The sequence below is a fragment of the Pristiophorus japonicus genome, chromosome 2 (assembly GCF_044704955.1).
Source record: "Pristiophorus japonicus isolate sPriJap1 chromosome 2, sPriJap1.hap1, whole genome shotgun sequence".
NCBI lineage: Eukaryota > Metazoa > Chordata > Chondrichthyes > Pristiophoridae > Pristiophorus > Pristiophorus japonicus.
Genome location: NC_091978.1, coordinates 177,586,795 through 177,614,543, shown reverse-complemented (window position 1 = coordinate 177,614,543; position 27,749 = coordinate 177,586,795). Strand labels below are relative to the sequence as shown.

Sequence of the window (27,749 nt, the reverse complement as noted above, 5' to 3'; positions counted from 1 at the left end):
TATCCTTTCGTAAATATGGAAACCAAAATGGCATGCAGTATTCCAGATGTGGCCTCACCAATACCTTGTCTGGCAGTAGCAAGACTTCCCTGCTTTTATACTCCATCCCCATTGTAATAAAGACCAAGATACCATTGGCCGTCCTGATCACTTGCTATACCTGCATACTCTCCTTTCGTGTTTCATGCACAAGTACCCCCAGGTCCAGCTGTACTGCAGCACTTTGCAATCATTCTCCATTTAAATAATAACTTGCTTTTTGATTTTTTCTGCCAAAGTGTATGACCTCACACTTTCCAACATTATACTCCATCTGCCAAATTTTTGCCCACTCACTTAGCCTGTATATGTCCTTTTGCAGATTTTTTGTGTCCTTCTCACACATTGCTTTTCCTTCCATCTTTGTATCATCAGCAAACTTGGCTACATTACACTCAGTTCCTTCTTCCAAGTCGTTAATGTAGATTGTAAATAGTTGGGGTCTCAGCACTGATCCCTGCGGCAACCCACTAGTTACTGGTTGCCAACCAGAGAATGAACCATTTATCCCGACTCTCTCTTCTCTGTTAGTTAGCCAATTGTCTATCCATGCTAATATATTGTCCCCAACCCCATGAACTTTGATCTTGTGCAGTAACCTTCGCAGGCAACGCACGCCTCTACCCCTGCCTCAGCTCATCTGAAGCTAAAACCTTCATCCATGCCTTTATCACCTCCAGATTCAACTATATCAATACACTCTTGTCCAGCCTCCCATCCTCCACCCTCCATAAATTTCAAATAATCCAAAATCCTATCCCACACCAAGTCCCACTCTCTCATTTCCCCTGTTTTTGCTGATCTACATTGATTCATGAAGTGTATCCTGCTGCAGCTCCTGACAGACCACATTGCGGCACTGGAGCTGCGGGTGGATTCACTCTAGAGCATCCACGATGCTGAGGATGTTGTGAATAGCACGTTTAGTGAGTTGGTCACAGCGCAGGTAAAGGATACACTGGCACATAAGGAATGGGTGACCAACAGGAAGAGCAGTGGAAGGAAGGTAGTGAAGGGGTCCCTTGTGGCCACCCCCCTCCAAAACAGATACACTGCCTTGGCTGCTGTTGGGGGGGATGACTCACCAGGGAAGGGCAGCAGCAGCCAGGTTCATGGCACCGTGCGTGGCTCTGCTGCAGAGGAGGGCATGAAAGAGTGGGAGAGTTTTAGTGGTAGGGGATTCTATTGTCACCAGGGGATTTTCTGCGGCCGCAAGCGAGACTCCAGGATGGTATGTTGCCTCCCTGGTACAAGGGTCAAGGATGTCTCTGAGCGGCTGCAGGACATTTTGGATGGGGAGGGTGAACAACCAGTTGTCGTCGTGCATACAGGTACCAACGATATAGGTAAAAAAACTGGATGAGGTCCGACAAACTGAATTTAACGAGCTAGGAGTTATATTATAAAGTAGGACCTCAAAGGTAGTAATCTCAGGATTGCTACCAGTACCACATGCTAGTCAGAGTAGGAATCGCAAGATAGTTAAGATGAATATGTGGCTTGAGGAGTGGTGCAGAAGGGAGGGATTCAAATTCCTGGGATATTGGAACCGGTTCTGGGGGATGTGGAACCAGTACAAACCGGACGGTCTGCACCTGGGCAGGACCGGAACCAATGTCCTGGGGGGAGTGTTTGCTCGTGCTGTTGTGGAGGGGTTAAACTAATATGGCAGGGGGAAGGGAACCTACGCAGGGAGACAGAGGGAAGTAGAATGGGGCAGAAGCAAAATTTAGAAAAAAAAAGTAAACGTGGAAGGTAGAGAAACCCAAGGCAAAAATCAAAAAGGGCCACATTACAGCAAAATTCTAAAGGGGCAAAGTGTGTTAAAAAGACAAGCCTGAAGGTTCTGTGCCTCAATGCGAGGAGTATTCTTAATAAGGTGGACAAATCAACTGTGCAGGCAGCAGTTAACGAATATGATATAATTGGCATCACGGAGACATGGCTCCAGGGTGACCAAGGCTGGGAACTCAACATCCAGGGGTATTGAACATTCAGGAAGGATAGACAGAAAGGAAAAGGAGGTGGGGTAGCGTTGCTGGTTAAAGAGGAAATTAACGCAATAGTAAGGAAGGAAATTAGCTTGGATGATGTGGAATCTGTATGGATGGAGCTGCGGAATACCAAAGGGCAGAAAACGCTAGTGGGACTTGTGTACAGACCAGCAAACAATGGTAGTGAGGTTGGGGAGAGCATCAAAGAAGAAATTAGGGATGCGTGCAATAAAGGTACAGCAGTTATTATGCCCGACTTTAATCTACATATAGATTGGGCTAACCAAACTGGTAGCAATACGGTGGAGGAGGATTTCCTGGAGTGTATTAGGGATGGTTTTCGAGACAAATATGTCGAGGAACCAACAAGAGGGCTGGCCATCCTAGACTGGGTGAAGTGAAATGAGAAAGGACTAATTAGCAATCTTGTGCGACGCCCCTTGGGGAAGAGCGACCATAATATGGTAAAATTCTTTATTAAGATGGAGAGTGACACAGGTAATTCAGAGACTAGGGTCCTGAACTTGAGGAAAGGTAACTTCGATGGTATGAGATGTGAATTGGCTAGAATAGACTGGCGAATGATACTTGAAGGATTGACGGTGGAAAGGCAATGGCAGACATTTAAAGATCACATGGATGAACTTCAACAATTGCACATCCCTGTCTGGAGTAAAAATAAAACTGGGAAGGTGGCTCAACCGTGGCTAACAAGGGAAATTAAGGATAGTGTTAAATCCAAGGAAGAGGCATATAAATTGGCCAGAAAAAGCAGCAAACCTGAGGACTGGGAGAAATTTAGAATTCAGCAGAGGAGGGCAAAGGGTTTAATTAGGAGGGGGAAAATGGAGTATGAGAGGAAGCTTGCTGGGAACATAAAAACTGACTGCAAAAGCTTCTACAGATATGTGAAGAGAAAAAGATTAGTGAAGACAAGATCTCTTGCAGTCCGATTCAGGTGAATTTATAATGGGGAACAAAGAAATGGCAGACCAATTGAACAAATACTTTGGTTCTGTCTTCACGAAGGAAGACACAATTAACTTTCCGGAAATATTAGGGGACCGAGGGTCTAGAGAGAAGGAGGAACTGAAGGAAATCCTTATTAGGTGGGAAATTGTGTTCGGGAAATTGATGGGATTGAAGGCTGACAAATCCCCGGGGCCTGATAGTCTACATCCCAGAGTACTTAAGGAAGTAGCCCGAGAAATCGTGGATGCATTGGTGATCATTTTCCAACAGTCTATCGACTCTCGATCAGTTCCTATGGACTGGAGGGTAGCTAATGTAACACAACTTTTAAAAAAAGGAGGGAGAGAGAAAACGGGTAATTATAGACCGGTTAACCTGACATCAATAGTGGGGAAAATGTTGGAATCAATTATTAAAGATGAAATAGCAGCGCATTTGGAAAGCAGTGACAAGATCGGTCCAAGTCAGCATAGATTTATGAAAGGGAAATCATGCTTGACAAATCTTCTAGAATTTTTTGAGGATATAACTAGTAGAGTGGACAAGGGAGAACCAGTGGATGTGGTGTATTTGGACTTTCAAAAGGCTTTTGCTAAGGTTCCACACAAGAGATGCGCAAAATTAAAGCACGTGGTATTGGGGGTAATGTTTTGACGTGGCTAAGAACTGGTTGGCAGACAGGAAACAGAGAGTCGGGATAAATGGGTCCTTTAGGGAATGGCAGGCAGTGACTAGTGGGGTGCCGCAGGGCTCAGTGCTGGGACCCCAGCTATTTACAAGATACATCAATGATTTAGATGAAGGAATTGAGTGTAATATCCCAAGTTTGCAGATGACACTAAGCTGGGTGGCGGTGTGAGCTGTGAGGAGGATGGTAAGAGGCTGCAGGGTGACTTGGACAGGTTAGGTGAGTGGGCAAATGCATGGCAGATGCAGTATGATGTAGATAAATTTGAGGTGATCAACTTTGGTGGCAAAAACATGAAGGCAAAATATTATCTGAATGGCGGCAGATTAGGAAAAGGGGAGGTCCAATGAGACTTGCGAGTCATGGTACATCAGTCATTGAAAGTTGGCATGCAGCTACAGCAGGCAGTGAAGAAGGCAAATGGTATGTTGGCCTGCTTAGCGAGGGGATTTGAGTATGGGAGCAGGAGGTCTTACTGCAGTTGTACAAGGCCTTGGTGAGGCCTCACCTGGAATATTGTGTTCAGTTTTCGTCGTCCAATCTGAGGAAGGACGTTCTTGCTATTGAGGGAGTGCAGCGAAACATAGAAAATAGGTGCAGGAGTAGGCCATTCGGTCCTTCGAGCCTGCACCATCATTCAATAAGATGATGGCTGATCATTTCCTTAGTACTCCTTTCCTGCTTTCTCTCCATACCCCTTGATCTCTTAGCCATAAGGGCCATATCTAACTCTCTCTTGAATATATCCAATGAACTGGCATCAACAACTCTCTGCGGTCGGGAATTCCACAGGTTAACAACTCTCTGAGTAAAGAAGTTTCTCCTCATCTCAGTCCTAAATGGCCTACCCCTTATCCTAAGACTGTGTCCCCTGGTTCTGGACTTCCCCATCATCGGGAACATTCTACCAGCATCTAACCTGTCCAGTCCCGTCAGATTCTTGTAAGTTTCAATGAGATCCTCTCTTATCCTTCTAAACTCCACTGTATAAAGGCCGAGTTGATCCAGTCTCTCCTCATGTATCAGTCCCGCCATCTTGGAAATCAGTCTGGTGAACCTTTGCTGCACTCCCTCAATAGCAAGAACGTCCTTCCTCAGATTAGGAGACCAAAACTGAACACAATATTCCTGGTGAGGCCTCACTAAGGCCCTGTACAACTGCAGTAAGACCTCCCTGCTCCGATACTCAAATCCCCTCGCTATGAAGGCCAACATACCATTTGCCGCCTTCACCGCCTGCTGTACCCGCATGCCAACTTTCAATGACTGATGTACCATGACACCCAGGTCTCGTTGCACCTCCCCCTTTCCTAATCTGCCTTCGTATTTTTGCCCCCAAAGTGGATTACCTCACATTTATCAACATTATACTGCATCTGCCATGCATTTGCCCACTCACCTCATCTGTCCAAGTCACCCTGCAGCCTTTTAGCGTCCTCCTCACAGCTCACACCACCACCCAGTTTAGTGTCATCTGCAAACTTGGAGATATTACATTCAATTCCTTCATCTTAATCATTAATGTATACTGTAAAGAGCTGGGGCACTCCACTCGTCACTGCCTGCCATTCTGAAAAGGACCTGTTTATCCCAACTCTCTGCTTCCTGTCTGTGAACCAGTTCTCTATCCACATCAGTACATCACCCCCAGTACCATGTGCTTTGATTTTGCACAACAATCTCTTGTGTGGGACCTTGTCAGAAGCCTTTTGAAAGTCCAAATACACCACATCCACTGGTTCTCTCTTGTCCACTCTACTAGTTACATCCTCAAAAAATTCCAGAAGATTTGTCAAGCATGATTTCCCTTTCATAAATCCATGCTGATTTGGACCGATCCTGTCACTGCTTTCCAAATGCACTGCTATTTCATCTTTAATAATTGATTCCAACATTTTCCCCACTAGTGATGTCAGGCTGACCGGTCTATAATTACCCGTTTTCTCTCTCCCTCCTTTTTTAAAAAGTGGTGTTACATTAGCTACACTCCAGTCCATGGGAACTGATCCAGAGTCGATAGACTGTTGGAAAATAATCACCAATGCATCCACTATTTCTATGGCCACTTCCTTTAATACTGTGGGATGCAGAATATCAGGCCCCGGGGTTTTGTCGGCCTTCAATCCCATCAATTTCCCTAACACAATTTCCCACTTTATAAGGATTCCCTCAGTTCCTCCTTCTCACTAGATCCTCGGTCCCCTAATATTTCGGTAAGGTTATTTGCGACATCCTTCGTGAAAACAGAACCAAAATATTTGTTTAACTGGTCCGCCATTTCTTTGTTCCCCATTATAAATTCACCTGAATCTGACTACAAGGGACCTATGTTTGTTTTCACTCATCTTTTTCTCTTCACATATCTATAGAAGCTTTTGCAGTCAGTTTTTATGTTCCCAGCAAGCTTCCTCTCGTATTCTATTTTTCCCCTCTTAATTAAACCCTTTGTCCCCCTCTGCTGTATTACAAAATTCTCCCAGTCCTCAGGTTTGCTGCTTTTTCTGGCCAATTTATATGTCTCTTCCTTGGATTTAACACTATCCTTAATTTCCCTTGTTAGCCACGGTTGAGCCACCTTCCCCGTTTTATTTTCACTCCAGACAGGGATGTACAATTTTGAAGTTCATCCATGTGATCTTTAAATGTTTGCCATTGCCTATCCACCGTCAACCCTTTAAGTATCACTCGCCAGTCTTTTCCAGCCAATTCACATCTCATTCCATCGAAGTTACCTTTCCCTACGTTCAGGACCCTAGTCTCTGAATTAACTGTGTCACTCTCCACCTTAATAAAGAATTCTACCATATTATGGTCACTCTTCCCCAAGGGGTCTCGCACAACAAGATTGCTAATTAGTCCTTTCTCATTACACAACACCCGGTCTAGGATGACCAGCCCTCTAATTGATTCACCAGACTGATCCCGGGATAGCAGGACTGACATATGAGGAGAGACTGGATTGACTGGGCCTGTATTCACTGAAGTTTAGAAGGATGAGAGGGGATCTCATCGAAACCTATAAAATTCTGACAGGACTGGACAGGTTAGATGCAGGAAGAATGTTCCCGATGTTGGCGAAGTCCAGAACCCGGGGACAAAGTCTAAGGATTAGGGGTAAGCCATTTAGGACTGAGATGAGGAGAAACTTCTTCACTCAGAGTTGTTAACCTGTGGAATTCTCTACCGCTGAGAGTTGTTGATGCCAGCTCATTGGATATTTTCAAGAGGGAGTTAGATATGGCCCTTGCGGCTAAAGGGATCAAGGGGTATGGAGAGAAAGTAGGAAAGGGGTACTGAGGTGAATGATAAGCCATGATCTTACTGAATGGTGGTGCAGGCTCGAAGGGCCGAATGGCCTGCTCCCGCACCTATTTTCTATGTTTCTATGATCCCCTAATAGCTCGCATTTAAAATTCTCATCCTTGTGTTCAAACCCCTCCGTGGCCTCGTCCATCCCTGTTTCTGTAAACCCCTCCAGCCCTGCAAAACCCCTTTGAAATCTCTGCATTCTTCCAATTGTGACCTCTTGTGCACCCTCCCTTCTTTTGCCCCACCATTGGTGACTGTGCCTTCACTCGTCTAGGCCCTAAACTCCGGGATTCTCTCCTAAACCTCTCTGCCTTTAAATAGCCTTATTAGCCTTTAGGACCTTCCTTAAAACCCATCTCTTTGACCAAGCTATAGGTCATCCCTTGTAAAACCTCCTTCTTTGGATCGATGTCAAGTTTTGTCTGATTACACTTCAAAGATTTCTGAGGCTATGGAAATAATAAGCGGGCTAACTAATTTAAGTAATTTTTATAGGAGTGAATTGACTTTTTCGATAACGAGGGATATTTTGTGGATGGAAGTCATTTATTCACGAGGGGTGATCTATATATAACCTGAGGCATAAAATATAAAAACTGTAATTTGACTTCATTTAAACTAGAATTGCGAGAGGTGCGGGGGTGGGCCGGGGGCGGGGGGCACGGTGGGGGTGATACTTTGGGAACCACATGTATCAGGATGAATGATGATCAAGAAGTTTGGCAGAGTTGGGTAAAGTGGACTGGGAAAATATATTAAAGTGTCGGATGGTTGATGAACAGTGGTGTACATTTAAGGAGATATTTCACAACTCTCAAGAAAAATATATTCCAGTGAGGAGGAAAGGGTGTAAGAGAAAAGATAGCCATCCATGGCTAACTAAAGAAATAAAGGACGGTATACAATTTAAAAACAAAGGCATACAAAGTGTCCAAAACTAGTGGGAGGACAGAAGACTGGGAAGCTTTTAAAAGCCAGCAAAGAATGACTAAAAAGAATGATTAAGAAAGGGAAGATAGACTATGAAAGTAAACTAGCACAAAATATAAAAACAGATAGCAAGAGTTTCTATAGGTATATTAAAAGGAAAAGGGTGGCTAAAGTAAATGTTGGCCCCTTAGAGGATGAGACCGGGGAATTAGGAATGGGGAACATGGAGATGGCAGAAACTCTGAACAAATATTTTGTATCAGTCTTTACGGTAGAGGACACAAACAATATTCCAACAGTGGATAGTCAAGGGGCTATAGGGGTGGGGGAGGAACTTAACACAATCACAATCACTAAGGAGGTGGTACTCAGTAAGATAATGGGACTAAAGGCAGATAAATCCCCTGGACCTGATGGCTTCCATTCTAGGGTCTTAAGAGAAGTAGCGGCAGGGATAGTGGATGCATTGGTTGTAATTTACCAAAATTCCCTGGATCCTGGGGAGGTCCCAGCAGATTGGAAAACTGCAAATGTAACGCCCTTATTTAAAAAAGGAGGCAGACAAAAAGCAGGAAACTATAGACCAGTTAGCCTAACATCTGTGGTTGGGAAAATGTTGGCGTCCATTATTAAAGAAACAGTGGTAGGACATTTGGAAAAACAAAATTCAGTCAGGCAGAGTCAGCACGGATTTATGAAGGGGAAATCATGTTTGACAAATTTGCTGGAGTTCTTTGAGGATGTAATGAACAGGGTGGATCAAGGGGAACCAGTGGATGTGGTGTATTTGGACTTACAGAAGGCATTTGACAAGGTGCCACATAAAAGGTTACTGCACAAAAGAAAAGTTCATGGGGCTGTGGGCATGGATAGAGGATTGGCTAACTAACAGAAAACAGAGAGTCGGGATAAATGGTTCATTCTCTGTTTGGCAACCAGTAACTAGTGGGGTGCCACAGGGATCAGTGCTGGGACCCCAACTATTTACAATCTATATAAACGACTTGGAAGAAGGGACTGAGTGTAATGTAGCCAAGCTTGCTGATGATACAAAGATGGGAGGAAAAGCAATGTGTGAGGAGGACACAAAAAATCTGCAAAAGGACATCGACATGAGTGGGCAAAAATTTGGCAGATGGATTATAATGTTGGAAAGTGTGAGCTCATGCACTTTGGCAGAAAAATATCAAAGAGCAAGTTATTATTTAAATGGAGAATGATTGCAAAGTGCTGCAGTACAGCGGGACCTTGGGGTACTTGTGCATGAAACACAAAAGGATAGTATGCAGGTACAGCAAGTGATCAGGAAGGCCAGTGGTATCTTGGCCTTTATTGCAAAGGGGATGGAGTATAAAAGCAGGGAAGTCTTACTACAGCTATATAAGGTATTGGTGAGGTCACACCTAGAATACTGCATGCAGTTTGGTTTCCATATTTACGAAAGGATATACTTGCTTTGGAGGCAGTTCAGAGAAAGTTCACTCGGTTGATTCCGGGGATGAGGGGGTTGACTTATGAGGAAAGGTTGAGTAGGTTGGGCCTCTACTCATTGGAATTCAGAAGAATGAGAGATGATCTTATCGAAACGTATAAGATTATAAGGGTGCTTGACAAGGCGGATGCAGAGAGGATGTTTCCACTGATGGAGGAGACTAGAACTAGGGGGCATGATCTTAGAATAAGGAGCCGCCCATTTAAAACAGAGATGAGGAGAAATCTCTTCTCTGAGGGTTGTTAATCTGTGGAATTCGCTGCCTCAGAGAGTTGTGGAAGCTGGGACATTGAATAAATTTAGGACAGAAATAGACAGTTTCTTAAACGATAAGGGGTTATGGGGAGCGGGCAGGGAAGTGGAACTGAGTCCATGATCAGATCAGCCATGATCTTATTAAATGGCGGAGTGGGCTCGAGGGGCCGTATGGCCTACTCCTGCTCCTATTTCTTATGTTCTTAAAGTACCTGGGTTGATAAATTGCCTTGGCAAAAGAAAGTAGAAAGTGGTGATAAATAAGCTGTCTTTGGTGGGGGAGGAATTTGCATTGACTGGTTCAATTTTGCAGGGTTACTAGGTACCCTCTGCTGTTCATACCATCCACATACGATGGAGAAACAGTGATACTTTGCCCAAGGTACTTAAGAGACATCAGGAAAAATGGGACACTGCATCCAAGAAGGAGATATTTGGAGGGGTGATTAAAAGCTTGGTGAAGAAGATGGGTTTTAAAGCAGTTCTTGAAGGATGCAAGGAAGATGGGGAGACAGATGGCTTTGGAGAGAGAATTTCAGGGTGTAGGGTTTAGTTGTCTGAAGGCATGGCAGCCAATTGTGGGATGAAGGGCGCAGTTAAGCACAAGAGTCTTGAGTCAGAGGAAAGGAGTGTTTGGGAGGTTGCAAGATAAAGGTGGATTCAGAGATGGGAAGGGGCAAGGTCATGAAGGGATTTAAACACAAGGCCAAGAGTTGTAGGGGAAATGGGAGCCAGCATAGATCAGCAAGGTCAGGGGTGAAGGGCAAGCAAGGCGGGATGCAGGATAGAGTTTTAGATGAGTTGGAGCAGGAGGGCATTACAATCATAGGCCCTGATTTTAAAAGTGGAGCGGGGATGGTGCGTGCGAGCCCCAAACCTCCAAGACAGTCCAGGGACATGCGGGCCTCATTCACATAAATGATTCAGAGTGCCGCCTGAACCTGGCCCGATGCACTACCTGGCTGGCAGGTGAGAGTGGGAATTTGGCATCAGGAGGCAGCAGCCAGGAACCCGTACTGATGGTCACTACAGGCGATTGGGGGGCAGGGTTGCAAAGGGGACTGGGAGGGGGAGGTGGAACTGGTGCAGAGGCAATCGGGAGGGGTGTTGCAGGGGGTATTGGGGTGATTGGCCTTGAAGGCGCTAATGGCAAGTCTATGGCCAGAGAGGGAAAGGGCCATGGACATTACACTGCCAGAGGAAGTTGAAGGGTTCAGATGAAGAAATAAAATGAGGCTATGAATCTGAGTGTTTAATTGGAAGACATTAAGGCATTGCACATCCAAGAATGGATGTCGTACAAACATTCTGATAGGACGGATGCATTTGAGGGGTTGACGAGAGGTGGTGGAGAGGTAGAGCTTGCTGGCATCAGCTTAGATGTGAAAACGGACTTCTTGCTGTAGATGATGTCACCAAGGAGCAGTATGTAGATGAGGAAGAGGATGTTGAGAATGGATGCTTGGGGGACTCCAGAGATGATGATGGTGGGCTGGAAAATAAACTATTGGTCTTAGCTACAATCAGATAGATAACAATGAAAACAAGTAAGGGCAGTCCCATGAGCTAGATAAGAGAGGAGAGGTATTGGAAGAGAATGCTATGGTTGAACATATTAAAGGCTGCAGAGAGAACGAGGAGGGGTAATAAATCATGGTCCCAGCCACAAAGAATCCCTTCCATGCCTTTGGCAATGGCTGTTTGGAGGGGTGGAAACCTGTTTGTAAAGATTGAAAATACATGGATCCAGGAGACTACATTCAAGGACCATGGAAAGGAATCGTGATTTGGAGATGGATCAGTAGTTAGCAAAGACAGAACGGTCAAGGATGTTTTTTTTTGAGAACGGGGTGTAATGGCAGTGGTTTTGAAGAGGAGGGGTCAGTCTTCGAGGAGAGGGAGCCATTTACTATAGCATGTGGGCCAGGAAGGGAAGTCAGGTGGTCAGGATGGGCTTGAGGGAGCTGGAGATGCACCTTGTGGATGAGATGAGCTTGGAGGAGGCAAGGAGGCAGGGTAGATGGGGTAGAAACTGAAGAAAAGGGGTTCAGAGCTAGAATGGGGATTGTTTGGGAAATGTTTAGTGAGAAGAAGTGGCAAGTGACAGAGGCAGCTGAATAGATGGTCTCTCAAGGTGACAACAAAATCCATGAGCTCGTCGCGTTTGATGTTTGCGATGCAAATAGAGGGAATGGAGAAAGGAGGAAGTGGGTTTAAGGAGGTGGTTGGTGGTGGTGGGAGAAAAGGAGCTTAGGATTTTCCTTGGAATGGTAACAGTTTGGCTTCAGAGAACAAAGCGCAGTAATGCTTAATGGGGGTGGGGAGGGGAGGAATGTTCTCCATCAGCAAATAAAGTTTATCAGTTGAATTGCATACTTCTCTGAGGGAGAAGCAAGAGTCTCTTTACACTGTTCATTTTTTAGTACGGTGTTGTGGATCGTCCCTAACATGTATTTGTTTATCATTCTCGTTGTTAGGCAATAGAGGGTGTAACGTTGACCTCAGGCTGCTTTTAGACTGGAGCCTGTGGTTTTATCACCGTAACAACTTAGCCGACTGGGCGTGCAAAGATTTGGAGATCTTGGGCAATTTAAATTTCTGCGTCAAAATCTAATAAAGTGACCTATATATTGAATATCAAGTATTTTGTTCTGTGTTGTTTAAGCTGAGCAGTCATGTTCTTGTTCTAGTGTTAGTCAAACAAATACTCTAATTCCAAAGTTTTCATACATTTTGTCATCTCCTAGCTCTGTGTCCATCTCTCCAAAAACACCCTAGCTCTGAATTTCCATTGAGGGTTGTCTCAATTTCCCACCATAACTTTGGATGATTGGCAGAACCCCCGGAGAAATAGTATAAACATCCACTTTTAGCCTTTTAAGCCATTTCTCTGGTGGTTCCACTGAACTCCCACAGAAATTCCAGGCTTCTATTTGAATTTTTCAGTTTGACTTCTGCCTTGTTCAGCACTGGAACCACTATGCCCAAAGTCATGATTGATATCCTCTATGATTGCAATGTGATATCCATCCTTGTCCCCCTTGACCTCTCTGCAACATTCAGAATGGTCGACCAGTCTCCCAACCACTCAAGCTATTCTGCTTTGACTCTCTTCTATCCGGCAACATGGGACTGGTATCATGTGATTCCATTCCTACCTATCTGAATGTAGCCAGTGCATCTGCAGCAATTGCTTCTCATCACACCCTGCATTGTAACCTTTTCAATCCTTAAGGATTTATCGTTCTCTAAACCTCCTCCTCCTCATACATGCTGCCCCTCGGTGACACCATCTGCAGGAACGTGGTCAGTTTCCACATGTAACTTGATGACATTCAATTTCACCTCTACACCATTTCCCTCAACCCTGTCTGCTGTCAGATGGCTAGTCTAATATGAAGCAAAATTTCCTCCAAATGAAATGCACAAACAAAATCCATATTTTCAAACCAGCCATAAACTCCATTCTATTATCCCTGACCCTGTCTCTCTCCTTGGCCATCTGCACAGACTAAACCAGATTGTTTGAAATATTATTCTCTTGTTCAACCTAAAGCTAAGCTTCAAACTCCATCACCAAGATGGCTTGCTTTCACCTCCACAATATCCATGCTTTTATCACCTCTATGTTTGACGTCTCCAATGTCATCTTTGCCAGCCTTCCATTCTCCCTCTATAAAATTCAGCTGTCTATATACTTATTCGCTCATCCATCAGCTCCACCATTGCTGACCTACCTTGAATCTTTGTCTTCCAACTCAATAAATTTAAAATCCTTTTCTTGAAAACCTTCCATGGCCTTGTCCCACTCTATCTGTGTAACCTCCTCCAGCCTTACATTGCCTTTGCACCTTTTGATCCACCAACTCTAGCCTTTAGTGTGCACCCCTCCCTTTGTTCTACTATTGGACTAAAGTCATCTCAGTTCTACTGTCCAGATCTCCATCCTGTAACCTCTCCGCCTCTTTTCTCTCTCCACCTGATAAAGACATTCTGAAAACTCATCTTTTCCAATAAGCTTTCAATCACCCCTCCTAACTCTGTCACCATGGTTTGGTATCCGTTCCTTTATTCCTTTAATCTATTTTTCTTTTCAAGGGCCGAGATGGATCATCCACTTGGTTGTTTCTGGTTGAAGGTGGTTGCAAACCCTTCAGCCTTGTTTTTGCACTTACATGCTGGGCTCTGCTGCTCTTGCTGTTTAACATATTGTAGTACAGGCAACTCTCAATTATCCGCACACGGATCCAACGGGAAACCATTGTAACGGGATTTAAAATTTCAGCCTGGGAAGGCATCGGGCCGGTGCGTTCGGAGTCCTTACGGCCTGGGAAGGCATCGGGTTTTAACTTTATAATGTCAATCGCTCTAACGAGAAATCGTTTACCCGGCGTAGCCCAATCCCCCAGGGACCCGGATAATCGAGAGTTGCCTGTATTGAGTTGGCATCTAATTTTCACCTGGTGCTGCTCCTGGCATGCTCTTCTACACCCCTCTTTGAGCCAGGTTTGGTCATCTGGCTTGACGATAATGGAAGAGTGAGGGATATACTGGGCCATATGGTTACAGGTTGTGGTGGAATACAATTCTGCTGTTGCTGTTGGCCCACAATGCCTCATGGATGCCTAGTTTTGAGCTGCTAGATCTGTTCCATCTATCCCACTTAGCATAGTGGTAGTGCCACACGACACAGTAGATGGTGTCCTCATTGTGAAGATGGGATTGGTCTCTACAACAGCTGTGCGATGATCACTTATACCAGTGCTGTCATGCACATCTGCGACAGTTAGATTGGTGATAGCACTAGTTTGATACATATGTATAAAATATATAATTAACATTTTAAATTTGATAGCTGCATTTTATTTTTAATGACATTTTATCCCTGAAGTCACCGGTGAGTCCCCTCAAAATTATCCCAAAGCTGTAAGCCAATGTTTAAGTAAGCATACAGGGTCTGACCACAGCATACTCTGCACAGCTTTTTGGAGAGGAGAGAAAAATATTGAACTGAAAAATCTGGGTTTATATCACATTAGGTTGCTGCTCTAAAAGAGCTCCTGGGTAAATCGTTTCTCATGACCCTCTTTGCACTTCGTATTTTGTGGTTAAGGTGGAGTTCACACAAGTATAAATAACAAACTATTGTGTGTATGCTCCCACCCTTGTCAAGTTTCAGTTATAACACTTTCTCTTTTATTGAGCTACTGGACCTCTGCTCCACGCTGGTTCAATGTATTCTCCCTCTCTCTCTCTCTCTCTCTTTTCTCTCTCTCTCTTCTCTCTCTCTCTCTCTCTCTCTCTATCTCTATCTATATAACTATCATATTCATGCATATTACTCGTTAATAACACATACAATTACTTGACTTCTAAGGACGTCTTTAGAGTGAAAGACTTGTCGAGTTTATGGTATATTCCAAATTAGCGCCCACAGTTTGATGCTATTTTCATTTTAAAGCTGCTGATGAAATGCATTTGAACTGAGTGGTTGCAAACTTGACGATAAATGCATTATATTGCAATGAGTTACTTCATATACTGGTTAAGGAATGAGGGGGCCAAAATTCAGTGCAGCCAGAAAGCTGGTGGTGTTGAGGCCTTTTTTCCCCGATTAGCGCCGCAAAGTTTGCGGCAGCCATTGGATCCAAATTCAGCTTTTTTACCAAAAAAGTGTTCCAGTCTTATTAGCCCTTCAAACATGAAAGTCTGCGGTCTTAATTGGGGCGTTATTCCCACAGGAAATTCATCATTAGGGTGATGTGGCAGCTGCCATTGCAGCACAGGCGCAAGGGTGCTGCCTTGGAGAGGATGGCTGTGGCTCTGCAAGAGTCGAAGGAGCATCTAAGTGCTGTCATATCTGGTGGCTTTCAGACTCTGGCTGCTCACATGCAGTCTTAGCTGGGTGCCCCCCGAGAATGTTGCTTTCGCAGCTGGGTCAACCGTGGGCCACGGGGGATCTTCTGGTGTGGCACCAGAGCACCGACCTGAGCTCCCTCAGATTGGTGGTGGTGGTAATGTGCCGTCCCTGGTGAGTGACTCAGGCTCCTCGGGCCAGCATACAGATGATAGGAACAAAGAAACATAGAAAATAGGTGCAGGAGTAGGCCATTCGGCCCTTCGAGCCTGCACCACCATTCAATAAGATCATGGCTGATCACTCACCTCAGTACCCCTTTCCTGCTTTCTCTCTATATCCCTTGATCCCTTTAGCCATAAGGGCCATATCTAACTCCCTCTTGAATATATCTAACGAACTGGCATCAACAGCTGTCTGCGGTAGAGAATTCCACAGGTTAACAACTCTCTGAGTGAAGAAGTTTCTCCTCATCTCAGTCCTAAAAGACCTACCCTTTATCCTTAGACTGTGACCGCTGGTTCTCCCCCAACATCGGGAACATTCTTCCTGCATTTAACCTCTCCAGTCCCGTCAGAATTTTACAGGTTTCTATAAGATCCCCTCTCATTCTTCTAAACTCCAGTGAATATAGGCCCAGTTGATCCAGTCTCTCCTGATATGTCAGTCCAACCATCCTGGGAATCAGTCTGGTGAACCTTCGCTGCACTCTCTCAATAGCAAGAACGTCCTTCCTCAGATTAGGAGACCAAAACTGAACACAATATTCCAGGTGAGGCTTCACCAAGGCCCTGTACAACTGCAGTAAGACTTCCCTGCTCCTATACTCAAATCCGCTAGCTATGAAGGCCAACATACCATTTGCCGCCTTCACCATCTGCTGTACCCGCATACCAACTTTCAATGACTGATATACCATGACACCCAGGTCTCGTTGCACCTCCCCTTTTCCTAATCTTTCACCATTCAGATAATATTCTGCCTTCCTGTTTTTGCCACCAAAATGGATAACCTCACATTTATCCACATTATACTGCATCTGCCATGCATTTGCCCACTCACCTAACCTGTCCAAGTCAACCTGCAGCCTCTTAACGTCCTTCTCACAGTCACACCACCACCCAGTTTAGTGTCATCTGCAAACTTGGAGATATTACACTCAATTCCTTCATCTAAATCATTAATATATATTGTAAATAGCTGGGGTCCCAGCACTGAGCCCTGTGGCACCCCACTAGTCACTGCCTGCCATTCTGAAAAGGACCCGTTTATCCTGACTCTCTGCTTCCTGTCTGCCAACCAGTTCTTTATCCACGTCAGTACATTACCCCCAATACCATGTGCTTTAATTTTGCACACCAATCTCTTGTGTGGGACCTTGTCAAAAGCCTTTTTGAAAGTCCAAATACACCACATCCACTGGTTCTCCCTTGTCCACTCTACTAGTTACAATCCAGACATAATATACTATGATGCATACTTTTCCAAATTACAGGAATATATTTTTAATATCTGTTCTCTGGATGTGGGTGATGTTGACAAGAGCACATTTATTGCCCATCCCTATTTACCTTGAGAAGGTGGTGATGGGCCTTCTCCCTGAAATGATGCCATCTTTGTGGTGATGATATTCCCGCAATGCTGTTAGGTAGGGATTCTGGGATATTGTCCCAGTGACGATGAAAGAAAGGCAACATATGTTCAAGTCAGGATGGTGTGTGACTTGGATGTGACTGTATTCCCACATTATTACTGCTCTTGACCTTCTCTGTGGTAGAGGCCACAGAGGAGGGAGTGCTGGTGAAATAACCTTGGCAAGTTGCTGCAGGGCATCCTGTAGATCGTATATACTGCAGCCACCATGTGCAGGTGATGGACAGGGTGGATATCGAGTCTGGTGACAAGTGTGCCAATTGAGCAAACTGCTCTGTACCGGATGATATTGAGCTTCTTGAGCTGCATTCACCCAAACAAGTGGTGAGCATTTCATCATACTCCTTCCTGACTTGTGCCTTTATAGATGGTGAATGGGTTTTGAGGGGGTCAGGAGATGATTCTGTGCATCTCGTACTGGAAGAGAAACCTTGCAGCTCACTGAGCATATGATTTAAAACTATTTGGGACAATGTAGTGGCTGTATTTGGACAGGTAGGAATGAAGCCCCAGGAAAGCAAAGTACCATAAAGATGCACCTGGTAGGAGAGGCAGTAAAGGAAATGTGAGTGGTTAACTGTGTTAAAGGTAGCAGCGATGTTGCAGAAGAATGAGAAGCCGCTATCACCGTCACATAGGAAGTTGGTGACTTTGACCAGAGTACTGTGGGTGGGTTGGTTGGAAACCAGATTAGAGAGACTTGTAAAGGCAGTGACAGGAGAAGTCGTCGCATAGTTCAGGTAATGGTGATGTATTCCAGGTCCTTGAAAAGTTGAAGATAGGTTAATAGTCTTGCACCAAAAGTTATGTTATAGCCATTTGATTTCCTGTCCAATTACTATATCTGTGCTGTAGATGATGGCTCATTTTTTGTGTTTTTCCATTAACTTGTATTCTCTGGGATCTGGGCCTCTATTCTACATTGTTCCTCCTTCATACTAATGACCTTCTACCCTCACCATCTAACACTATCCACTCCTTTGCTGATGATTACAAACTACATTCAGCAACTTCTTTCAGATTATGCACATTTAGGGGCCGAAATTCATCAACTCACCACCCGCTGCCGCCGACTGCCGCTGACATTGCTCTTGCAGATCTGCCCAGTGCCACTTTCGAGGTGGCCTGGAGTAGGTGGGAGGGGAGAGCCGCCAGGAACCGGCCATTGACATCAACGGACAGCTGAGTGGTGCAACTGAGCTCCCGCCCGCCGAGCTCCTATATTGATGAGTGCGGGAGTCGGCGGCAGAATGGGGGTGGGCCGCTGCAAGGAGGCTGGTCTGTTCCTGACGGTAAGTATGAAGAACCTGAAAAAAAGGTTAGTGAACATTTTTTTTTTAATTCCACAACGACTTACCTGGATAGGGTCCCCTGAAGGTCTTCCGATAGTTTTTTTATTTTTTCAGGTCTTCGACCCTCCGTGGGCCTGACTCCATCCTCGGTGGCACTTGGGCGGCAAGCGCCTCTGCCGCCAAGAATGAAACCTCCTGCCAGCTGCCGCCCAGATTGGCGGCGTACGTCGTCCATTTGCCTCCCGCCGACTTTCGCGGGACCTCGCCGATGAATATCCCACCCAAAGTACCGTCCGGTACCTCGCCGGCACTTGGGCGAGTGGAGGCTTTGATCAAAGTCGGCCCCTTAGTGTTCACACACTGCAGTCCTCTTGCAGTGCAATAGCTGAATCACTGCATCTTGATCTTCTCCAATGGAGCTGAAAAATCTTCTTTCTTTCTGTTGAAGGTAACCCTAAATTAGAGTCTGTTACCTACTTCTACTATATAGTTGATTTGTATTTTGAGACTGAACAAATGAAGGATGTTAAATTACTTTTGAATATAGTTAATTCATTATGAACAAAGCTTCCTTCTTCCTACACCTCCCTCTTTGTCTCTCACCTGGAGTGCCAAGAGTTTTGTGTTTAACCTTTTTGGGTGTATAATTATCTTTGTATTAACATATTCTCTTGTGTTACCACCTTCATCAAAGAAAAGAGGCGTAAATCCAGAATGAAACCTTGTTTACAGTATGAGCTGTAGTAGCTCATGTAATAATCTTAAAGCTTGTAGCTTGGGTGCAGAGCAACAACAAATTGACCTACCAGTGTGTTACCTGTGCTTTTACACAGCAGCTTGGTTCCAGACTCTCTGCCTATTAAAGACCAATTTGGCAACCATATATCATACTGATAATCACAATTCATCAACATTATGATAGGTGGTTGCTGATGATGCAAAATTTATTTTCTGCTGTATGGAGTTGAGAAAGGGGGAAACACATAAAGGGACCGATTTTCAGCAAAGCCTCCGCCCGCCCAAAGTGCCGCCGATGGCCGCCGAGGTAACGGGCAGTACTTTGGGCGGGATATTCATGAAGAAGGTCCCTCGAAGGTCGGCGGGCGACAAATAGAAGACGTACGCTGCCAATCTAGGCGACAACGGGCGGGAAGTCGCATTCTCGGCGGCAGAGGCACTTGCCGCCCAAGTGCCGCCGGGGATGGAGTTGGGCCCACAGAGGGTCAAAGACCTGAAAATAAAAATCACAAATAAAAAAATGCAAAAACTATCAGAAGACCTTCAGGGGACTCCATGCAGGTAAGTCGCTGTTGAAAAAATGTTTTCAAATGTTCACTTACCTTTTTTTCAGGTTCTTCAGACTTACTGTCGGGGACAGACCAGCCTCTAGTCAGCGGTCCACTCCCGTTCTGCCGTCGACTCCCGCCCACAGGAATCTGGGAGCTCGGCGGGCGGGAGCTCAGTTGCGCCACCCGACCGTCCGCTGACGTCAGCGGGCGGTTCCCGGCGGCTCTCCCCTCCCGCCCGCTCCAGGCCACCTCCGAAGTGGCACTGGGCGGATCTGCAGGAGGAATGTCAGCGGCAGCAGGGATGGGCTGCTGAAAATCGGCCCCAAACTGTTAAACATTTCATTTCTCCAGTAGTTCTTCTATATCCGCCGCCAATCTAGTAACACATCTGCCGAAATGATCCTTGGAATACCAATAACAGTAGCTCCAGAAATGTGCAGTCTGTTGACTTGGCAACTTATGTCAGCGTAATCACGTTACAATCGGAGTGCACTGACTCGCTAAATTGCCTCGGCACATGAAAAAAGGCCTCGAGAAGGAGCCAGTTGATCCAACAGCAAAACACAAGAGCAATAAAAATCCTAGGCCTGTTCTGTTCAAGTACATGAAAGTAAGGCGACTTATTTTGGGCAGTGCTGTAATAAATTTTCAATGGTAGGAGTACCAATTGTCAATGTGCTTTGAATGGGCAAAAGTTCCTTTCTTTCCTAGTAACTATTTACTATACTGAGGGCCTACAATTGTTAAAGAAGCCTTCCTAACGTTATGAGGAGGTCAACCTCAAATTTTAAATGGAAAGAAGAATGAGAATTTTTACCAAATGGTGGTACGGCCTTCATCTCCGCTCAAGTACAAGGAACAGAGAATTGAATGGATATGGCAGACTACTGGTTTAGCCATTCACCGCCAGATGTGACTGGATCACAGAATACTTTCGGGTCCTGCTCTTGTCTGCCAAAACTGCTCACTATTCCAGGATCATTCTGGAATGCAAAGATAACCCCTGCTTTTCTCTACTGCAAACCCTCTTAAACTCCCTCTATCATGCCTCCTCCATGCTCACCTCCAACACGAAGTGTGAGGAGCTCATAGTCTCAATCTTATTGACAAAGAAATCTATCGTAAGAACATAAGAATTAGGAACAGGAGTAGGCCATCTAGCCCCTTGAGCCTGCTCCACCATTCAACAAGATCATGGCTGATCTGGCCGTGAACTCAGCTCCACTTACCCACCCGCTCCCCATAACCCATAATTCCCTTATTGGTTAAAAATCTATATCTGTGATTTGAATACATTCAATGAGCTAGCCTCAACTGCTTCCTTGGGCAGAGATTCACAACCCTCTGGGAGAAGAAATTCCTTCTCAACTCTGTTTTAAATTGACTCCCCCGTATTTTGAGGCTGTGCCCCCTAGTTCTAGTCTCCCCGACCAGTGGAAACAACCTCTCTGCCTCCATCTTGTCTATCCCTTTCATTATTTTAAATGTTTCTATAAGATCACCCCTCATCCTTCTGAACTCCAACGAGTAAAGACCCAGTCTATTCAATCTATCATCATAAGGTAGCCCCCTCATCTCCGGAATCAGCCGAGTGAATTGTCTCTGTACCCCCTCCAAGGCTTCCTTAAGTAAGGTGACCAAAACTGCACGCAGTACTCCAGGTGCGGCCTCACCAATACCCTGTACAGTTGCAGCAGGACCTCCCTGCTTTTGTACTCCATCCCTCTCGCAATGAAGGCCAACATTCCATTCGCCTTCCTGATTACCTGCTGCACCTGCAAACTAACTTTTTGGGATTCATGCACAAGGACCCCCAGGTCTCTCTGCACCGCAGCATGTTGTAATTTCTCTCCATTCAAATAATATTCCCTTTTACTGTGTTTTTTTCCAAGGTGGATGACCTCACATTTTCCAACATTGTATTCCATCTGCCAAACCTTAGCCCATTCGCTTAACCTATCTAAATCTCTTTGCAGCCTCTCTGTGTCCTCTACACAACCCACTTTCCCACTAATCTTTGTGTCATCTGCAAATTTTGTTACACTACACTCTGTCCCCTCTTCTAGGTCATCTATCTGATCAGCTGCCTCTGTCAACTTCCTTTCATTCACTCACATCTTTCTCTGGTTTCTCTCTTATCTCCCCTCATGGCATCTCCAAGTTCACCTTGTCCATGAGACCCACCTCCTGTTCCTCATCTGCATGCTGCCTCTCGGCGACATCATCGGAAAACACAGCGTCACTTGTCACATGACCCAGCTCTACCTCACCACCACCTCCCTCGACCTCTCCACAGTCTCTAAATTGCCATGCATTGGATGAGCAGAAATTTCCTCTAACTAAATATTGGGAAGACCAAAGCAATTGTTTTCTTCTCCTGCCACAAACTCTGTTCCCTAGTCACTGACTCCATCCCTCTCCCTGACAACTGTCTGAGGCTGAACCAGACTGTTCACAATCTTAGTGTCACATTTGACCCCAAGATGAGCTTCCGATCACACATCCGCGCCTTTGACATCCTATTTCCACCTCTGTAATATCACCCGTCTCCGTCCCTGCCTCAGCTCATCTGCTGCTGAAACTTTCATCCTTGCCTTTGTTACCTCTGGACTTGACTATTCCAACACACTCCTGGCTGGCCTCCCACATTCTACCCACCGTAAACTTGAGGTCATCCAAAACTCAGCTGCCTGTGTCTTAATCCTCATCAAATCCTCACCCATCACCCCTGCACTTGCTGACCTACATTGAAGCAGTGCCTTCTTTTGCCCTGGCCCTAAACTCTGGAATTCCTGCCCTAAACCTCTCTGCCTCTCTACTTCTCTTTTCTCCTTTAAGACGCTCCTGAAAATGTACCTCTCGTCTGCCCTAATATCTCTTTATGTGACTCGGTGTCAAATTATGTTTGATAACATTCCTGTGAAGCTCCTTGGGATGTTTTACTATGTTAAAGGCGCTATATATATATATATATATATACACAAGTTATTGTGGTTTGCTGTACATGCCAAATGTTTAGCACCAATTAATCAACCAAATGAATAATTATTCCATTAACCAAATGAATAATTATTCCATTAACCTAATACTTAATGCAGCTAAACAGCAATGAAATATTTGTGTAAATCATGCTGTTGTTTAATCCATTTCGCTGGCGATTTTTTTCAGATACTCCATGTTAAATAAAAATTATTCTTCAGTTTTTTTTAACAAGGTATATAGTTGCTCAATGTAGTAAATGCAAGGTATTTGGGGGTTTAAATCATTCCTTTCTTTGACATATAAAACTCGTGTTTTGCAGGTCGCACATTTCCAACACATCCCTATTTTACTACTCAATTGGGTCCTGGGCAACTCTCTCTATATAATCTCTTGAAAGCCTACTCTCTGCTGGATCAGGAGGTGGGCTATTGCCAAGGCCTTAGCTTTGTAGCAGGAATCTTGCTGCTGCACATGAGTGAAGAAGATGCTTTTCATATGCTGAAGTTTCTCATGTATGATATGGGCTTGAGGAGGCAATATCGACCAGACATGATTATTCTACAGGTACAAAATTTATATTGTAATAATTCTTGCATCCTGATCTAAATTAATATTTTAATTGTTGGGAGACTAAAAGTTGCTCTCTGCCATAGTTGACTGTATGGCTGTTTTTTTTCTTAATTTTAATAAATTGGTTAAAGTTGACCATTTTACATTCTAACATTTAGTTAGATCTTCAAGTTCACACAATTGGAAAAGGTCATGGAGGATGAAGAAATATAATGCACCACAGTCACAGAGCATGTCATTTGTAACTTTGATAAGTGCTGTTTCAGTGCTATCAGAAGGGCAGGAAATGGATTAGGGAGATCCAAACAGAGAGTTACAGGAGATATGGGCACGTAGCTGGGTGGCAACAGCACATTCATGAATCTTGAGGGTAAACAGTGCAAAATGTTTCTAATTATGTGAGTGTATGTTTGTGGGCAGAGGGAGGGTGGGGCTAATGGTGATCATTCATCCTTAATTAAATTGGTGGGGTGGGGGAGAAGATTCAGGCCTGTTCATCCAAAGTTTGTACTTGGTATCTGACAGAGTTTGGCTCTGAAATTCCACGGGTCTAGCAGTCTCCTGCCAGAACCCCAGGGAGAGCCTGGTGGAACCTGAGAAACTGCGGAAAAGGCTTATTTACAGAATTTCCCTGGGAGCACTGCCGATCTCCCGTCAGAATTATGGCAGGAGACCAGTGGAACTATTGTAGAATTGCAGGGCCTTCACCTTTGCTGTACCTGTTATAGATAGTTACAGAAGCTACATAGTGTTCTTGTTACTGTGTATAATCATTCATTAAAGTGCCCTCCTTCTGGATTTACAGATACAGATGTACCAGCTTTCACGACTCCTCCATGACTATCACCGAGATCTCTACTGCCATTTTGAGGAGAATGAAATTAGCCCCAGCCTTTATGCTGCCCCGTGGTTTCTCACCGTGTTTGCCTCTCAGTTTCCTTTGGGTTTTGTGGCCAGAGTTTTTGGTAAATGTTATTGCAGCTTATTGTATTAAAAGGCAAAACACATGGTTGTTTCTGGAATTAAGTGATTTTAAACAAGAAAAAGATCGCAACACTAATTAAATTCTGCCCAGTGGTGCTGGTGTGAAGGTATTGAGCAATAAATGGAGTCCAGTGATTTCATGCAGACACTTGTTCATCATCATTACATTGGATTAATAGATTTGTAACACCTATTTTAGTTCTTTATTTTCACTTAAGTAGAATTTCATAAAATAATACAGCAATTGCTATTTTAATTGCTTTGTTGAACACCTTTTCATGTTTGTTTTGTAGATATGATCTTCCTTCAAGGGTCAGAGGTCATCTTTAAGGTAGCTCTAAGTCTGCTGGGAAGCCACAAGCCACTAATTCTGCAGCACGAGAGTCTGGAATCAATAATTGAGTTTATAAAGTGCACTCTACCGAACCTTGGACTAGTGCAGATGGAAAAAACAATTAATCAGGTATATATAACTTAATTACTTGGATAATCTGAAAGAATTTATTGTTTTATTGTTCATTTTGTTTTTCTTTCTCTTTACCCAGAGAGATTATGCAGTGTACAATTAAGAGTACCAGTAGGAGTCAACAGCAGTAATTTCTTGATAAGATGGCTGAGTTCAATTCTGTGTAAGTTGTAAGCTCACAGGATGTCATGCTGGTGGGCTAAAAATATAGGAGCTGAAATTCAGCTTCCCAAAAAGGCCACTTACCACCAGAAAGCGGCGGCCAGACGGCGAATTCGAGCGGCCGCCGACTTCCGGTCCAATGGCCACCACGATCGAAATTCACCTTGGGGATTTTTCTGGCGGTCCCCACTTCCACCCTGCTGCTGCCGACCGTCCAAAGCACACACCACCAATTTCCCGCACCACCATGGAACCCCCCCGTGAAACTTAGTTGAAAAAATCCACGGCACGGGGCCCCTGATAGCTTTTTCTGTCGGTGCACTTTGTATTCTGTGTGTGATCCACGGCAGCACGGCGGTCCTTCAAGGAGAGGGCATACTGCCGCGGCCACCATTTCTTTTTTTGCCGGCTGACTTCCCGATTGGTCGGACAATTATGGCCCCGGTGGGGCCCATTATGACCGACTTCCGGTCCAGCCCACAAAAAATTGCCAAAGAGCTGAAAATAAATTAAGAGTCCACCTCCTCTGATGCGACAGTAAAAACACTTAAAAAAGGGTAGGTGCGCCAGGTTTCTGGCGGGGGTGAATTTCTACCCCATAGAGTCCAGTTGGTGTTGGCGTAGGGCTACCAACCCTTCAGGATTGTCCCCGAGTCTCCAAGAATTAAAAAGCAATCTCCAGAACATTGGTGTCATCAACCCGGGAGAAAAATCACAGAGTAGTTTATATTGGGGCGGAGAGAAAGACCATTTGGATGATTCTTACTGTCAGTCAATCAGGTAATGAAGCGTCTGTTCACTTTCCAATTAAAGTGAGAAGGCATTGCCTTGCGGTGATGATCTTGTCGGTGGTGGAAGTGTGGGGCAGGGAGTGAGTTCATTAGAGGCAGAAGGTCATGTGATGAAACCTCCAATGATACACCCAACCAGAGTTGTTGGCCACCCAGTATCAGCATGGCCAGCTACTATTGGCAGGGGTAGTGGATGCCGTAAGAATAAAATGCTCACTTAAATCAATCTCTTTCTTTGTCTGACTCTATCTGCCGCTCACTTTGCTGATGACAAGAGTATTCTGCCTCAGCTATCTGACTGGGTGGCATCTCTGGTGGTCCACTACACAGATGGCCAAATTTCTGATCCCAGGACCATTCACATGCTGGAAGCAGGTTCCCAACTTCCACTGGAGAGCCGGGTCAGCAATTAGTTGCAGGACGCCTCGGGAGCCTGCTGCTCCTCAGTTCTCCTCGGGTTGTGTGGTATGAACCAATGCTTTTTTTTTATTCGTTCTGGGATGTGTCAGTTGTTGGCAAGGCCAGCATTCATTGCCCATCCATAATTGCCCTTGAGAAGATGGTGGTGAGCCGCTGCTTTGAACTGCTGCAGTCCTTGTGGTGAAGGTACTCCCACAGTGCTGTTAGGGAGGTAGTTCCAGGATTTTGACCGAGCGAAGATGAAGGAATGGCGATATATTTCCAAGTCAGGATGGTATGTAACTGTAAACCTAAGGCAATCTGCAGAAACATTGCAGCTCAATCTTCATTTATTCAGTATCAGTTTGGGAGAGAAACAAAGCAGGAGACTTTCAGAATAAGGAAGTAAATTCAGTTGAATAGTCCCTAGCTATTGAAATGCCCTCTTGAAACAATGCTATATTCCTGATGGAGGCATTTTGTTGATATTGAATCATTTTTGCTTTTAGTTAGTGCAGCAATAGACTGCAAAGAACTGAGTTAGCTCTGTGATCTGTCGTGTTCCTGAATTTAGCCTTGCTGCTGTGTAGAAGCAGTAAGTGGTGGTTGACTGCTTTGCCTGAGGGGAAGAGGTAAAGTCACCTCATCCTGTTCTTCCACATCTACAGAACTGCAGAAGTTTACATTACAGAAGGAAATTGCCCATTTCCTTAAGGCCTGTTATCGGCGGCCACGCTGCGGAGTGCAATGGCCGCCATTTTATGGTGGAATGATCGTCATTTTGAAAATTCCGCTCCGGTGGTGACCTACTACCGCTCCGCTGCTGCCAATCCGTCCTAAGTACGTCATCATAGCACCGCCGCTGTTCTGCTCCTCCCCCGCGCCCCCCCCATGATGAAATTCAACCGAAATATCTTGCCGCCGCCGCTCGGTACCACAGGCAGCTTTTTCTGCAAGTGCACTGTGCTTGGGGTACTTTGGTTGCTATTAAAGGGGAGGACCTTCTGCTACCGCCGCCATCATTTTTTTTGTCGACTGACTGCCAGGTCTAGCCGACAATTATGCCCTCAGGTTTGGCCGGGCCGCCAACAGACAGCGTGGCACCCCCTTCTGGGTGCCAGGCCGCTAGTGCGGCCGAAACCCTCCCTGGTGGCCCAGTGGATCGAACTTCAAGAATCTCCCCTTTAAGTGAAGGGGAGAGACGTGGTGACGCGACACCGTGATGACATCATCAGCAATGGACACTCCGCCCGCCCCCAACTTCCGCCCCTCTAGTGTGCAAACTTCCGCTCACTGCCGCACATCCGCCCCCATTATGACCGACTTCCGGTCCGCTAGGGAACAATTAACCACACCGGTAAAAACAGTCGAAACACGGTACGTGCGCACTGCTTTACCAGCGGTGAGCAATTTCAGCCCTATTATGTCCATGCCGGAAAATATGTCCCACATTCAATGTAAAAAAACAAATATTAACCATGTGGGTTCGCTAGTTAGACAGGGTTGAAAACTCAGCCAAAATAAATACAACAAACATATTTACGCAGAAACAAGAAAAACATCTGAACCACAGACAGTAGATTGATAGATCTGCAGGTACTGGTTGGCCTGCTTTTACTTTTGAA

The 27,749-nt window shown here is 45.0% G+C and overlaps 1 protein-coding gene across 4 annotated transcripts in view; it reads left to right on the top strand.

The window, feature by feature from the left end:
* Nucleotides 1-27,749, top strand: part of LOC139242811 (TBC1 domain family member 1-like) — a 428,759-nt gene that overhangs the window by 395,950 nt on the left and 5,060 nt on the right. For all 4 annotated transcript variants that reach the window (XM_070870508.1, XM_070870511.1, XM_070870517.1 and 1 more), the window contains 3 exons: nucleotides 23,072-23,316; nucleotides 24,128-24,287; nucleotides 24,600-24,769. In XM_070870508.1, coding sequence (XP_070726609.1) covers nucleotides 23,072-23,316; nucleotides 24,128-24,287; nucleotides 24,600-24,769 — 575 coding nt within the window. The remainder of the gene's footprint in view (nucleotides 1-23,071; nucleotides 23,317-24,127; nucleotides 24,288-24,599; nucleotides 24,770-27,749) is intronic.